The 15,832-nt window shown below is 40.7% G+C and overlaps 1 protein-coding gene across 1 annotated transcript in view; it reads right to left on the reverse strand.

The window, feature by feature from the left end:
* Positions 1–12,716, reverse strand: part of twr (signal peptidase complex catalytic subunit SEC11 homolog C twr) — a 135,593-nt gene extending 122,877 nt beyond the window's left edge. The window contains exon 1 of the mRNA XM_090370669.1: positions 12,543–12,716. Coding sequence (XP_090226795.1) covers positions 12,543–12,587 — 45 coding nt within the window. The 5' untranslated portion in view covers positions 12,588–12,716. The remainder of the gene's footprint in view (positions 1–12,542) is intronic.
* Between the last annotated feature and the right edge of the window lie 3,116 nt (positions 12,717–15,832).

The following is a 15,832-nucleotide window of genomic DNA, read 5'->3' on the forward strand; positions in this document are numbered from 1 at the left end:
AGGAGGAAGTGAATCGTCTGCTGAATACTAGACAGAACTGGATGAGGATTATATCTCACAAATATTAAAGCCTGTAACACGCTGAGAGAATTGGAATATAAAATGAACCGTTGGTATTGGCATTCACTAATGTGATCCAAGGCTAACTCTATAGCATGCAGCTCTGCAGTAAATATACTGCATTCAGAGGGAATCTGCTCCGATATAGTGCTGTCTGTAAAGACAGCAGCAGATCCCACATATGATTCCGACTTCGAACCGTCTGTGTAAACTGGCGCGAAGTCAGAATGTTCAGCTCGGTGTGCTAAGTAAAGCTGCAGGTAGACAGACGATGGAGTGTCCGACTTTCCCCAATTTCTGAGGGACAAGTCACATGTTGGAACACGAGCATGCCAGGGTGGAAGGGGTTGCTTTGGTATTTGGGCAACCTTGTCTACCTTAATATTAAGTTCTTTGAGTAGCTCTTGGAGACGAATACCAAAAGGACGATTGGCAGTCTTACAGGTGTTGTACAAATTTTCCCATCGTGGCTCAAAAACGAATGGCCACGTAGGATGGTCTGGCAGGGATTTCAGTTTTAAGGCGTACTTCAGAGACAACTGCTTACGTCGAAGTGATAACGGTGGTTCGTTTGCTTCGACGTATAAGCTCTGGACGGGAGATGTTCGAAATGCTCCAATAGCAATACGGAGAGCCTGATGATGGACAGGATCCAGCCATCGAAGTACACTGTCTCTGGCCGAATTGTATACCGGGGACCCGTAATCCAGTCTGGATCGTACAAGTGCACGATAGATGCGTAGTAGGATGCATCGATCCGCACCCCAAGATGTTGAGGAAAGAGAGCGCAGAACATTCAGCCCTCTTGTGCACTTTGTGCGGAGATGACGGATGTGATCCAAAAAGGTCAGCTTTTTATCGAATACGAGTTCCAAGAATTTTGTGTCCGCTGCTACTGGAATTGCATTTTGTCCGAGCTTTAATTCAGGTTCAGGATGAAGATTACGCTTACGACAAAAGTGTACGCAAACGGTCTTCTCTGGCGAGAACCTGAAGCCATTAGCAAGAGCCCAGGCGATCAATAGCTTTCTGCAGTTGTCTTTCAATAACCCTCATGTTGCATGACTGACAAAATATGCTAAAGTCATCAACATAGAGGGCACTGTTTACAGTTGGAGGAAGTTGTTCTGTGATGGAATTTATTTTGATGGCAAAAAGCGTGACACTTAATACTGATCCTTGTGGTACTCCCTCCTCTTGGCTAAAGGAGCGAGAGAGTGAGGATCCCACACGAACTTGGAACGATCGTTTGGCTAAAAAGTTTTGAATAAAAAAAGGGAGATGCCCTCTAAGGCCTAGGCTATGTAAATCTTTTAAAATGCCAAATCTCCAAGTTGTGTCGTACGCTTTTTCCATGTCAAAGAACACCAACACCAAGTGTTCGCGTTTTAGGAAAGCATCCCGGATGGATGCTTCCAATCTAATAAGATGGTCCAAAGTGGACCAGTTCCTTCGGAAGCCGCACTGGATGTTGGAGAGAAGGTCATTTGATTCTAGATACCATATTAAACGAGAATTAACCATTCTCTCCAGGATTTTGCACAGACAGCTAGTCAGAGCAATAGGACGATAATTGGTAGTGACTTTGGGATCCTTTCCTGGCTTAGGGAAGGCAAGAACGATTGCCTTTCGCCAGGAGTCCGGAAACTGCCCTTCAGTAAAGATTCTGTTATACAGAAGGAGCAGACAATCCATAGATTTTGGTGAAAGATTTTTAATCATTTCATAATGGATGCCATCTGGTCCAACGGCACTTGCTTTGGAAAGAGCGAGGGCTCTTTCCAGTTCTTGAATAGTGAAATCCCCGTTGTAGGGATAAATGCTCTTAGATTTAAAGTTAAGTGCCTGTTTTTCGATTTTATATTTCTGGACCAGGAACTCTGGGGAGTACGAGGATGTTGCGGAGATGTTAGAGAATGTTTCCCCAAGAGCATTGGCTATTGCAGTTGGATCTGCAATAGCGCATCCATTATAATCTAGGATTGAAGAAGGGTGGGATGTATATTTTCCCTTCATTTTCCGGATTTTATCCCAGACTACCTTAGAGTTGGTAGACTGGTTAATAGATGATGTAAAGCGGATCCATGATTCCTTTTGACTCTGACGGCGGATATATCGTGCATTGGCTCGTGCATGTTTAAAGGCTATAAGGTTGGTCGTGGTAGGATATCGGCGGAATATCCCCCACGCTTTGTTTTGAGCCTTTTTTGCTGCTGTGCATTGTGAATTCCACCAAGGTTTAGGAAATGGTGGAAACCGGGCAGATGTTTTTGGAACAGCATTCGCAGCTGCTTGGACAATATTTTCTGTGATGTACTTAACTGCATCATTGATAGACTCTTGACTGACTGTGCTAAGATCAAAATTTGCCTGTTGTTGGAAGGCAGTCCAGTCAGCCTGATCGATCTTCCACCGTGGTAACCTAAAAGGAAGACATGGTCTCCCACTGTGTAACAAGGTTATCACGGGGAAGTGATTGCTTCCGTATGGATTCTCCTCCACCTCCCAAGTGAGTGAAGGGAGTAGAGAAGGGGAGCAGATAGAGAGATCAATGGCAGAAAAAGTACGAGTAGGCATGTGGAAGAAGGTGTTTGTTCCAGTATTTAGAAGGGAAAGGTCATTGTCATTGAGCATACGCTCTATGACTCGTCCCCTTCCGTTGATGTTAGCACTACCCCACAGGGTGTTATGTCCATTAAAATCCCCAAGAAGTAAGAAAGGGGGAGGCAGCTGCATTAGAAGATCATCAAGGTCTGCCTGGGAGATGTCAATCCCAGGTGGCAAATAAATGGAGCACACAGTTAATAAAAATCCCACTGAAAGGCGAATTGCAACAGCCTCTATGCTGGTTGTAATTAGCAAGGGCTGCACTGGGGTCTGGTTACCCACAAGGATAGCCACTCCCCCATGTACAGAGCCATCCGCAATTCTATCCTTTCGAAAAAAAGTGATGTTGTGCATGGTGGGATCATCATTTGCCTTTAGATATGTCTCCTGCAAGCAAAAGCAAACTGGCTCGTGCTTTTGCAGGAGGGCCTTGATGTCATCAATATTTCGCCGGAATCCACGACAATTCCATTGTAGGAATTTAGCCATTATTCTGGCTTGGTGGGTCCATCAGGCGGCTTCCGAGGTGCTGAGGGTTTACTTTTATCAGTCTTGGATTTGTCTTTTTTTGGGGAAGAATGGACGCTGTCCCGTGTCCATTTCCTCCTCCACAAAGAGTTCCAAGACTGAATCTTCGGGTACCTCCTTCTGCTCGACATCCATCTTTTCTTGGGTTCTAGAGGGGACTTCCCCTTTCTTATTCTTTTCTTTCATAATTTCCTTTGTTGCTTGTGGAGCATTAGGAGGTACCGATATAGGAGTGGCAGCTGATTGGTCCTTTTGTGCAGGTTTTTGAGAACTTAAGAGATACCGCGCGATGGGAGTGAAAGACTCCTTTGGAGGAATGGTCATGTCCATCTGAGTTCCGACGGAACATCTCCCTGCTACCTTCTGGGCGTAGGTAGGTTTGTTGATATTCAGGGGTTTGACCGATTTCCTTGCCTCCTGGTATGATATATTTAGCTCTGCCTTCAGCCGTTGAATTTCTTTTTCTTCTTTCCACCTCTGGCATGCTCGTGAATAGGCCGGGTGTTCGCCTTCACAGTTAATACAGGTAGGTTTTGTGGCTGAACATGCTGTTGTTTCGTGGTCCTTTGCACCGCATCGAGCGCATGCAAGGACTCCACGGCAGGCCATTCGAGAATGTCCATACTTCTGGCATTTAAAACACCGTAAAGGGTTCGGAACGTATGGACGCACTGAACAGTTGAGGTATCCAGCTTTAATCTCGTCAGGAGGTTTAGGAGAGTTAAAAGTCAGGATAACGCTCCTGGTTTTAACAATTTTCCCATCCCTTCACGCAGTAATTCTCTTGACGGCAATAACTCCCTGGGGTTTTAATTCGGAGCAGATTTCCTCCTCGGTTACGTCGAGAAGGTCCCACTCCGAAATGACACCTCTCGATGAATTGAGTGTTCTGTGTGGTGTCACGGTTATAGGTATTCCTCCGATTGATGTTGTTCGGAGTAGATGTTCAGATTGCCTGTCATTTTTAGTTTCAATTAAGAGGTCTCCAGAACGGAGCCTCTTAACTGATTTGGGAGAACCTGCTATCCCATCTTACCCTTTTTGAATAAAAAAGGGCGACATTTTACCAATCGGTGTCTCATTGGTAGAATGCATGATTAAGAACCTTGGGACTGGCCCTGATGGTAATTCGGTTCGCTGCCTCTTTTTAGCAATAATGTTATCTGTATCTGTGTCTAAATTTTCAGATAGGGACCGGGTTGGGGCCCCTGAAGAAATAAGTTTATCAGGATTCATTGAGTTTTTTATATTGTTCAGTGCCCGGGCTCCTCACCCACCACAGAGCCCAAAGGGACGCCCACTACCCGGCATGCAATAAATGCGCTCGGCAGTGGAACGCCAGGGCTACCCAGACACTATACCCGCACCGCCGCCAGCCTGAATCCTGTCCCTCGGACCATGAGGGTAGGGGCGTGGCATTGACACGGTTGACCCTCGCAGGCAAGCCTACTAGCCGATTGATCCTAGCCGGGCCTTCCAGGACCACCCGTCTTGTCGAAGCAGGGGCCAAAGTGGTGTATTGAAGCTGGGCCCCTCAACCACCAGGATCCCCCTTTCCGAATTTCCACGGGTCGCAGCGCATGGCAAACACGCCGGATTCCGTTGATGTAAGCCTGGAACCTGGGCTGTGGATCCCAGTGATGCTAGTCTGGGAGTCCAGCAGCGTCACTGGGAGGTCCCCTCACCACTTACAGGTGCCCACGTTGAGGGGTATACAAAGGGGCAGCCATGTTGGATTTTCAGCCGTTTCAAATCTTTAAACAGTTTGATCTCATTATTCAAAATGTCAAAAATTACCCTTCATGTTTCATTTGAAAGATAATTTACTGTAATTTTACATCACTAAATTTAAATTCTCATATTTTCTCAGTTCATTATTTATTAATATGGCATTTTCTTTACCATGAATTCCTATGGGCTGCTCCAAGTCATTTTCAGCAGTCTTGTTCACCAGAAAATACAAAAAAGTAATCATTAACAGTAAATGAAAAATTGATTTGTGTGCTAACTGGTAGATAACTAAATACAGTTTTACTGGTATAAATTTTCTTGTATACTCTTTAGTCATGCAATACTCAGATCGGCCGTTCCTGTTGTGTTCCATACATTAACATGGGATATTAGCGGAAAGCTTTTACGTGAGTCCTGCAGAAGAGCACTCTAGCAACTACATCTTGTTCTGTATCTTCAAAAACACTACACAAAATTTTACCCTGCTTAGTTTTTTATTTACTGAGATATTACTACTTTTCAATTTCCTCCCACTCCAAAATCAGTCCAAATAAATGCTGGCTCTCTACTCGGCACCAAATTGTCTTAGAATAATGTGTTATACACCAAATATCATCATTTCAGTAATCCTACTGGACTGTATTAGTGGAATCTTGATTATCCGGGTACATTTGTTTATCCAAATTTAGCTAAAATGTCTGACAATGAGAAAGATGAGATGGAGTCCTAGACGTCATCAAAAGGACATCCCAAGCTTCAGTGCAACTTGAAAGCAGTGACAGGCACCTCACTGCCTCTAAAACAGTGCAGAACCCAGACACAGCCAAGCACTGTGACTGTGAAGTCAGTGTCTCTTCCTCTGTATGAGATACTGACTTAACAAAATTACCCACAGAGGATGAAAAAATCTGCATACCTGATGGCACCCCATAGCTTGGGTCATGAACATCAGAGCTGAATTGCAGGCTTACATCTGCAGCCAGAACGAAGATAATAAACATCTAGAGCAAAATACTGCCAGAGCGATCAGTTAGTGCTAATCTACAATGCAATAGAAGATGCTTCTTTGGCAGTGTTAAAGCGCACCCATACAAAAACCTGGAGATGAATGAGCGGGACAATCACTTGAATTATCACTGCAGATGTATCCTGAAATTGATTACATCACAACCCTATTGACGGTTTAGTGTCAAAAAACGTTAAACGTTTTTAGTGTTAAAAACGTTAACAAAATCATTTTTTAGTTAACGTTTTTGTAGTTAACCAAGAAAAAGTCATTTGACATTTTCTTGGTTTACTGGAAATGTACTTGCAGCAGAAGCTAAGTTGTAAAATACTAATTAGAGAGATAGATCTCTATGACATGACATGCATTATTTGTGAAGTAAAACTAAAGTTAACTCAATAAATGCAATTTTGTAGTTACCATTATTTGATGCTAAACCCTCACTATGTAAACTGACAAATCAATCTGGGAAATGCTGGTTATTAAAACAGTTAGCCAAGTAATTATCAGTGTTCTACTTAAATTTATTTTAGCAAACTAGTTTTTTATTTTCAAATTACTTAAATTTATTTTTTCAAATTCTTTGCAGCTTAATCAATTTTTTCTTTGTAAATTAATGCTGTTCTTGTGTATAGTAATTAACTGTATTGCAGAAGAGAGGGTCATAGTCGCTCCCCCTCAAATAATAATATAATCTATACACATTCAACAGAACACACATGTGAGTTGGTTGTACCACAAAATAAGGTTAATAATAATATTCTTCTTATATGACTGGTTGGAACTGCCGATTTATGTGATCGTGTCAGTACACAAGTAGTAGTAGTAGTAATTGCAAATAAGAAAAAAAAGCAAGCTTATATAGATCAGCAAAAAAAAAAAAAAAAAAAAAACCTTCATCCACTCATACCGTCCAAGAATATGTAGTTCTGCCATGAATTTATTCATCCCCATTCACTTCCACAACAGATGGAAGCCTGCTTGAACAATTCACAACCCAGTGGCTGAAGGCAAACTTCCTATTCTATTCTACAACCAACCTTCCTCAACTTGAATTTATGACACCATGTGTGCAGTCTAAGCAAGTGGAAGAATATCATTAACATTCAGCTTACTCAATCCATTCAAGGCTTTAAGCACCTCAACCAGATCTCCCCCACATGTGCCTGGTTTCAAGACACTGCAGTTTGCAGAACTGAAGCCATTCCAGGTTATTGGAGGAGTTTTTTCTACAGCAACATGTTCAAGCGGAAACCAGAGGGAGTAATATTCTTGATCTGATTATCAGCAGTGATTATTCATGCATTAAGATGTTCAAGCAGAAACCAGAGGGAGTAATATTCTTGATCTGATTATCAGCAGTGATTATTCATGCATTAAGAATTTGCAGATAAAGGAACCACTAGGTGACAGTGATCACAGTGTATTGATATGGGATTTATTTAAAGATGTAACTAACATCAGAAGGGTTTTTGTTTTGTAAAGATGACTAAAAAAGTGGTCTCAGACAGTTTTTAAATTCTTTACAGTAGGATCAACTGATGATGTTTAAAACAGCAAATTCTAAATGGAAACCCTTCAAGGAATTAATCTTGGAAGCTAAAAGACTTTTCATACCAACTAAGAAATACTGTTTAAGATTTTGACCTAAACGAATGTCAGATGAACTAATGAGGATCGTGGCAGAGAAGAAAAATGTGTAGGATGCATATAAATTATCAGATGACAAGCCTATGGCAGAAAAGGTTAGGCAAGGGAAGGCTGACTACAAGAAATCCTTGGCAAAGAATGCAAAGAAAAACAACAAAGACTTATTTACTTATGTAAACTCTAGAAGGAAGGGGATGAATCAGATTGGTCCACTTGATGTTGGTGGTTCGACTGTTGATGATCCTGCTCAGATTGCTGACAAAAAATGAGTATTTTGCATCTACATTCACACATGAGGAATTCTGTAAGGAAGAGGAGGACAGAAGTTTACTAAACTAACAGGGAGGTAAATGATTTTGTAATAACAAAGAGCAAACTGGAGGAGAAATTATTGAAGCTAAATATAAAAAGGCACCTGAGGCAGATGCAACCTATCCAGTTATATTGCAGGAGGCAGTGAGGGAAGTAAGCAAACCCTTATCCATAATTATGAGAACATTCTTAGAATCAGGGGAAGTCCCCCATTGACTGGATATGTGCAAATGTATCCTCAATTCAAAAAGAGTGACACAAATAATTATAGACCTGTTAGTTTAATCACTGGTAAAAGAAGTGATGCAAGATCACCTAAACAAGACTACAATAATAGTTTAGACACAGCATGGGTTTGTAAAGGGAAAGTCTTGTCTGATCAATTTAATTCAATACTACGATGTTTTTTTTTATTATTATTATTTTAGCCATATAGTGCAAGGAAGCCTGAGGCTTATGCTGCACCAGCCAAAAAAATTCTCAAGTTACCCTAAGAGAGTCAAAAGTAGAAAGGAATCACCAAGAAAGAAAGAGAAGAATGATGATATCCAGCTCAGGACCCTGGGTGTGCCAAGTCCATACTCACCAGATGTGAGCCCCTAGGATTATGATCACAAAGGAACTGGACACAAAAAATAATTTTTATCATATACATGGATTTCAGAAAGCTTTTGATGCTGTTACACATGGAAGCACATGTTACACATGCTTTACAAATTGGAGCAGTATGGCATTAAGGACAAGTTGCTGCAATGGATAAAGGGATGGTTGAGTGGATTGTTGTTAGTTTGTTGTGTGGGAGATGGCAAAGAATAGTAATAAATGGACACTGCTCTTTGTGGACTAATGTTATTAGTGAGTCCCCCAGAGTTCAGTGCTGGGCCCATTGTTGTTTTGTGTATTTATCAATGATATCGATGAAGGTATATCAGCCTTAATGTCCAAGGTTGCAGATAATACAAAGGCTGGCACGGTTGTTAATGACAGTATGCTACTACAGCAGGATTTGGAAAAATTAGGCAGATAGGCTGAGAAGTGGCAACTAAAGTTTAACAAATGCTAAAGTTTAACAATTAACAAATGCAAAGACTGCATATGGGTAGCAGTAATCAGAGAAAAACATACTAACTGTGTAATACTACACTCAGGGAGGTTGAGAATGAAAAAGACGTGGGGGCAATTGTGCAGTCATATATGAAGTTCTCTGACCAGTGCAGACGGGCTGCCAGAGCAAGTCCTGGAGTTTTATCAATGATATAGAGGAATTTTGCTAGCAGAGACAAAGAGGTGATTATCTCCTTGTATAAGGCAATGGTAAGGCCACACCTTGAGTACTGCATACAGGTCTGGAGGCCTCATTTTAGGAAGGATGTGGAGTTGCTAGAAAGAGTACAGCAAAGGGCAACAAGACTGGTGAGAAGAACAAAGGGTTGCTCATACCAAGAGAGGCTTATGTGCAAGTTGCAGCATCTGGAAAATAGGCACCTGCAAGGTGATTTGATTGGGGTGTATAAGGGCTTGAATGGTTTGAGCAGGCTCAATGTTGATGGGATACTTCCACTTGCTCAGATTAAGAACCTGAGGGGACATAGATTCAAACTGAGGAAAGACAGTTGTAGAATAGATGTGTGGAAGTTTGCCTTTAGCCAGCGGTTGGTTGATTGCTGGAAAAGACTTCCATCTGTTGTTGTGGAAGTTGATGGCTTAAATAAATTGAAGGCTGAACTAGACAAACATTTAGAGTGACCAGATGGGTGAAATGTTTTTTTTTTTTGTTTTAAGGTTTGCTTGCTTTCTTGCATCATATGCCTCAACTAATGCTAACACCCTTTTGTTCCCTTCACTAATCTAGCTGCCGCTCTCTGCACCTGTTTCAGCAAATCTACATTCTTCTTAAAGTGAGGCCTCCAGACTAGTATACAGTACTCAAGATGCAGCCTAACTCTGGCCTTATATATAATGCGATAATCACCTCCTTATCCCTGCTAGAAAAGTTTCTTTATATCAAAACCCCCAATGAGCTATTCCGGCAGCATGTTTGCACTGCTCAGAGAATATCATGTCTTACTGCACAATTCTTTGGTCTTTTTTATTCTCCACTACCACACAACTGATAAGTTACTCTGGAGTTTTTTTTTTTTTTTTTGGTAGTTGTTGGCGCATCAGCTTCTGTGGCCATAATGCACCTCCCAAGGTTTTTTGCAGTACTTTGATCCAAGCCCGAGGCAGGATTCGAACCAGCGACCTTTGGGTTGCCAGGCAGGCACTTTACCCACCCGGCTAGCCCAGTCGGCTACTCTGGAGTTATGTTACTCATGTGCAGTACCTTGAATTTGTCAACATTATAAACTTCAGCTGCAATTTCTCAGCCCATCGACCCAATTTTCCAAGATCTTGTTGTAGTAGCTCACCCTGAAGACTGTCATTGATCACACTGCCAAACTCTATCATCTGCAATCTTAGACATTAAGCGTGATATACCTTCATCAATATCATTCATAAATACTGAAAACAACAATCAACCCAGAATTGAACACTGGGGAACTCCACTAATAACTTTAGTTCACGAAGAGCCCAGTGATAACCACTCTGTCTTCTTTCACTTAACCATCCCTTTATTCATAGCAGTAACTTGCCCTTAATGCCACATTGCTCCATTTATGTGCAACAGTGTGTGTTACTACACTCAGGGAAGTGGAAATTAAGAAGGACCTGGGGGTAATGGTGCAGTCAAATATGAAGTTCGCTGAGCAGTGCAGATGGGCTGGCAGGGCAGGTCATGGAGTCTTGTCAATGATATATAGGAATTTTGCTAGCAGGGACAGAGAGGTAATTATGCCATTATACACGGCAATGGTCAGGTTACACCTAGAGTACTGTGTACAGGTCTGGAAGCCTCATTTTAGAAAGGATGTAGAGTTGCTAGAACGAGTACAAAGAAGGGCAACAAGATTGGTGAGGGGGGAAAAGGGGTGCTCTTACCGAGAAAGGCTTAAGTTCTGCAAACTGCAGAGCCTGGAGAGTAGGCATCTGCAAAGTGATCTGATTGGGGTGTATAAGGCCTTGAATGATTTGTTATTTGGTTTTTAGGAGCATTAGCAACTAAGGCCATATTGGTCCGGAGATATACGGTGGTCATTCTCTAACCTTTCCACATCCTCCGTATTTGGTGGTCACAGGCTCGAACCCCGGTCTAATCAAGAAGCGTGTGCTATGCACTGCTGCTCCTGCCCACCTGGCTACAGAGGCGCCTGTCTTGAATGGGTTGAGCAAGCTGAATGCTGATGGAATTCCTCCTTTTGCTCAGATTAAGAACCTGAGGGGGCACAGTTTCAAATTGAGGAAAGACAGTTGTAGAACAGATGTGTGTAAATTTGCCTTTAGCCAGTGGGTAGTTGATTGGTGGAACAGACTTCCATTTTTTGTTGTGGAAGTTGATAGTCTAAATAAATTTAAGGCTGCGCTGGACAGGCATTTGGAACGAATGGCAGGGTGAAATGGGAGGGGTTTTTTTTGCCTGATGCTGCATAAGCTTGCTTTCTTACATCGTATGCCTCTAACTAATGCTAACGCTAACAGTTTAAAAAGTCTTCCTGAAATCCAAGTATATGATGTCAAAATTATTTTTTGCATCTAGTTCCTTGGTCATAACATCATAGTAACCTATCAGCTTGGTTAGACATGACTTGACAAATCCATGCAGTATATTGATGCTATATAAGCTTGCTTTCTTGCATCATGTGCCTTTGCTAATGCTAATACTTACAAACCATGCAGTATACTTGCAAGCCTGTCCAAATGGTTGTCCATTACTTCTTTAACCAGTGATTCCATTATTTTCAGATGTTAAGCTAACAGGTCTGTAATTACTTATGATGCCTTTTGATATCCCTTTATGAATTGGGCATATATTTACACCTCTCCAGTCCATTGGGGACCTCCCCTAAAATCAAAGGATGGTCACATAATTATGGCTAAGGGTTTGCTGTGTCCCTTTATATAACTGGATATATTCTATCCACCCCAGGTGCCTTTTTTTTTTATGTCCATTCTCAACCTCCTCCACTTTCCTTTCAGTTAACACAAAATCATTTAACTCGTTAAATCTTGATAAACTTCTGGTATCCCCTTCCCTAAAGAATTGCTCATGTGCAAATGTAGATATAAAATACCTATTCTATTTGTCCGCAACCTGAGCAGGGCCATCAACAGTTAACCCATAGACATCAAGTGGCACAATGTGATTCATCCCCCGTCCTATTTTTATTTGTACCTTAAATGCAAAAGCTGCAAGCCCTCAATCCTTAATTGGTGTCAGCTTCTTTCGCAATATGAAACTGATGCACTATGTGGCAAATTAGTTTGATTAATTACGTACGATACATGAAAATTCTGAAAAGTTCCAGGCTTATGACAGCTAACTTGTAGCAACTTGATTCACAATACTGACTTTTGTGTAGCAAACTTAGTTTGCTCTTAGTTACATATAGAATTGACCCCTTTGACAATTCGTGTACACTAACCCTTTTAACTCTCAAATATGTGTACCTTCTAATATAAAATACGGTACTCAATATCAGTACAAATTCGCATATGCTAAAACTAGTAATATGCCAGTAAATATTTCGGCATTGAAAATCTTACATACCTGGCGTTTATTCATACGCCTAAGATCATCCAGAAAATCAAACATCTCAAAGCAATAATTGGAAAATAAGTAATATTTATTAAGAAAATTATTTACAAAAACCTGACGGAAATATTACACGAAATCGCATTAGACAGTACTAAAAACGCAAACTGTGATTTCAATTTTAACACACGTCACATATACTCTTAACATGGAGTTTATCAAAATTTACTCTCGTCTACACGAGGTTTTCAATCTTTTTTCAGATCACCAAAAGCATAAATTATTTGAAACAAATTAAAAAGAGTAATACATGTGTATAAATTAAATTAAAAATCAATGCTAAAAAATGAACGGAAAGTTTTCAGAACCACTTTAATCTAGAAAAGTGGTAACTATTCACAGTGTAGACAGAGTTACCACTGTTTCCAGAACAAAGATAAAGAATATAGAAAATAAAGATATGCAATCTATAGTTCAGAGGAGAGAGTTAAATAATAATAATAATAATAATAATAATAATACAATACAATTTATTTTCATCAAAAGAATTTGTTTACAATAAATCACCGAAAGCATAAATTATTAATATGCTATTAGCATTATCATTAGCAGAGGCATACGATACAAGAAAGCAAGCTTATGCAGCATCAGCCAAAAAAAAAAAAGAAAACCCTCCCATTTCACCCCTCTATTCGTTCCAAATGCTTGTCCATCTCAACCTTAAATTTATTTACACTATTAGCTTCCACAACAAAAGATGGAACTCTGTTCCGCTAATCAACTACACGCTGGCTAAAGGCAAATTTACACACATCTATTGTACAACTATCTTTCCTCAATTTGAAACTGTGCCCCCCCCCTCAGGTTCTTAGTCTGAGCAAGAGGAAGAGTCCCAACATCATTCAGCTTCTTCAACCCATTCAAGGCCTTATACACCTCAATCAGATCACCTCGCAGGTGCCTACTCTCCAGGCGCTGCAATTTGCAGAACTTAAGCCTCCTTCGTGAGAGCACCTCTTTGTTCTCCTCACTCATCTTGTTGCCTTTCTTTGTACTCGTTCTAGAAACTCTACATCCTTCCTAAAATGAGGCCTCCAGACCTGTACACAGTACTTTAGATGTGGCCTGACCATTGCTTTGTATAATGGAATAATCACCTCCCTGTCCCTTCTAGCAAAATTCCTATATATCATTGAAAAGACTCCATGACCTGCACTGGCAGCCCGCCTGCACTGCTGAGCGAACTTCATATTTGACTGCACAATCATCCCCAGGTACTTTTTCACTTTCTACTTCCCTGAGTACAGCTCCACATAGTTCTTACGTTTCTCTTCGGTTATTGCTACCTGTACGCAGTACTTTGCATTTGTCAATGTTAAACTTCAGTTCCCACTTCTCAGCCCATTTTCTCAACTTATCTAGATCCACTTGAAGACGCATACAGTCTTTACTGTCTTTAACAACCCTGGAAACCTTTGTATCATCTGCAAACTTGGACATAAAACCTGATGTACCTTGATCAATATCATTGATAAAGATAAAAAACAACAATGGGCCCAACACCGAACCATGGTGAACTCAACTAATAAAGTTTGCCCACGAAGAGCAGTATTCATTGATTACCACTCTCTGTCGTCTCCCACTCAACCATCCCTTTATCCATTGTAGCAACTTATCCTTAATGCCATACATCTCCAATTTGTACAGCAGTCTTCCATGTGCAACAGTATCAAAAGCTTTCCTGAAATCCAAGTATATGATATCAAAATTATTTTTGGCATTCAGTTCTTTTGTGATTACATCATAGTATCCAATCAAATTGGTCAGACAAGACTTCCCTTTAACAAACCCATGCTGTGTCCGAGCTATAGCTGAAGTCTTGTCTAGATGATCCTGCATTTCTTCTTTAACCAGTGCCTCCATTAATTTTCCCGCAGCACAAGTTAAACTAATCTGTCTGCAGTTACTTGTTTCACCTTTTGAACCCCCTTTGTGAATTGTTGATACATTTTAATACATTAATATGCTAATAAATTAATAACTAAATTAATGAATTTAAAGGAATTGATTATTAATTAAAGAAATTATTAATAATCATATTATAATATTAATTTATTTATTGATTATGTTGTATGGAGTTCATAGAACCTCAGAGGCTCACATCTGGTGAGTATGGGCTTGGAATACCCAGGTGATTTTTTTCTTTGTAATTCCTCTCTCTCTCTCTCTCTCTCTCTCTCTCTCTCTCTCTCTCTCTCGTTCTCCCTCTCAGAAAATTTTTTTTCCGAGAGCGAGAGCGAGAATTAGGAGTCATAATAATAATAATACAATACAATTTATTTTTATCAAGAGAATTTGTTTACAATAAATGAACTTGTTAAGAAACGTAAATTCCTTAACAACCAATTGTAATTGTTCATTTACAACAGTTTTTGCATACAAATTTGTTATCTAACAGAAAAGATAATAATCACAACATATAGTACAATCCGCACTGCAAACAGAGAGAGCAATTTAACTGCATAAATTGCTATCTCTGTTTGCATAATAATAATAATTATTATTATTGTTGTTGTTGCTCTTATATTATTCCTCCCTGATTGGGGGATTTCACTCCGTGACGGGTACTGATACCAAGAACACAGGGTGATTGTAATGTCTGATGTTACTGTCGGGCGAGGAAATCTGTGATTATCCTACAGGTGTTCAGGATTGCAACTTTCTAGAGTTCCTTGTAGATGTTCTCTGGGAGACCTATTGCTGCTAGGCTATGTAGAGTCTACCACCGGTATGGTACCGGTATGGTACCATACCGGTGGTTGACACGATTATCGTGATGGTTGATACTTCTTCCATACGTCACATCTCCTTGATCTGATGTCTTAGGTTCGTCTACTTCCTAATTTTTTCCTCATGGGTTTTCTGGACGTTGCTAGTGTTGGGCACCGCTTGACAATCAGGTAGGTAGCCTTTTCCATCTTGTCCACAAGAGTTACATCCGGTCTGTTGTGCGGGATGGTTTTATCCGTTATAATGGCGCGGTCCCAGTACAGCTTGCCGGTTCGGGTCTCTATTATAGCCTGGGGTTCGTACTTGTAGTACGGTACACTTTCTTTGGTAAACTGATTTCCTCGCTAGATTCTGATGTGTTATCCTGGCTACCTGGTCATGTCTATGAGCGTACTCAGTCTGGATCACCTTGCACCCCACGATGATGTGTTGGATCGTTTCTGAAGCCAGGTGGCATCGTCGACATGTGTTATCTGATATTCCGGGCTCCTTTGCGATGTATTTTCTATAGTTTC

The sequence above is a fragment of the Mastigoproctus giganteus genome, chromosome 3 (genome assembly GCF_048544385.1).
Source record: "Mastigoproctus giganteus isolate SK-2022 chromosome 3, ASM4854438v1, whole genome shotgun sequence".
Taxonomy (NCBI): Eukaryota; Metazoa; Arthropoda; class Arachnida; order Uropygi; family Thelyphonidae; genus Mastigoproctus; species Mastigoproctus giganteus.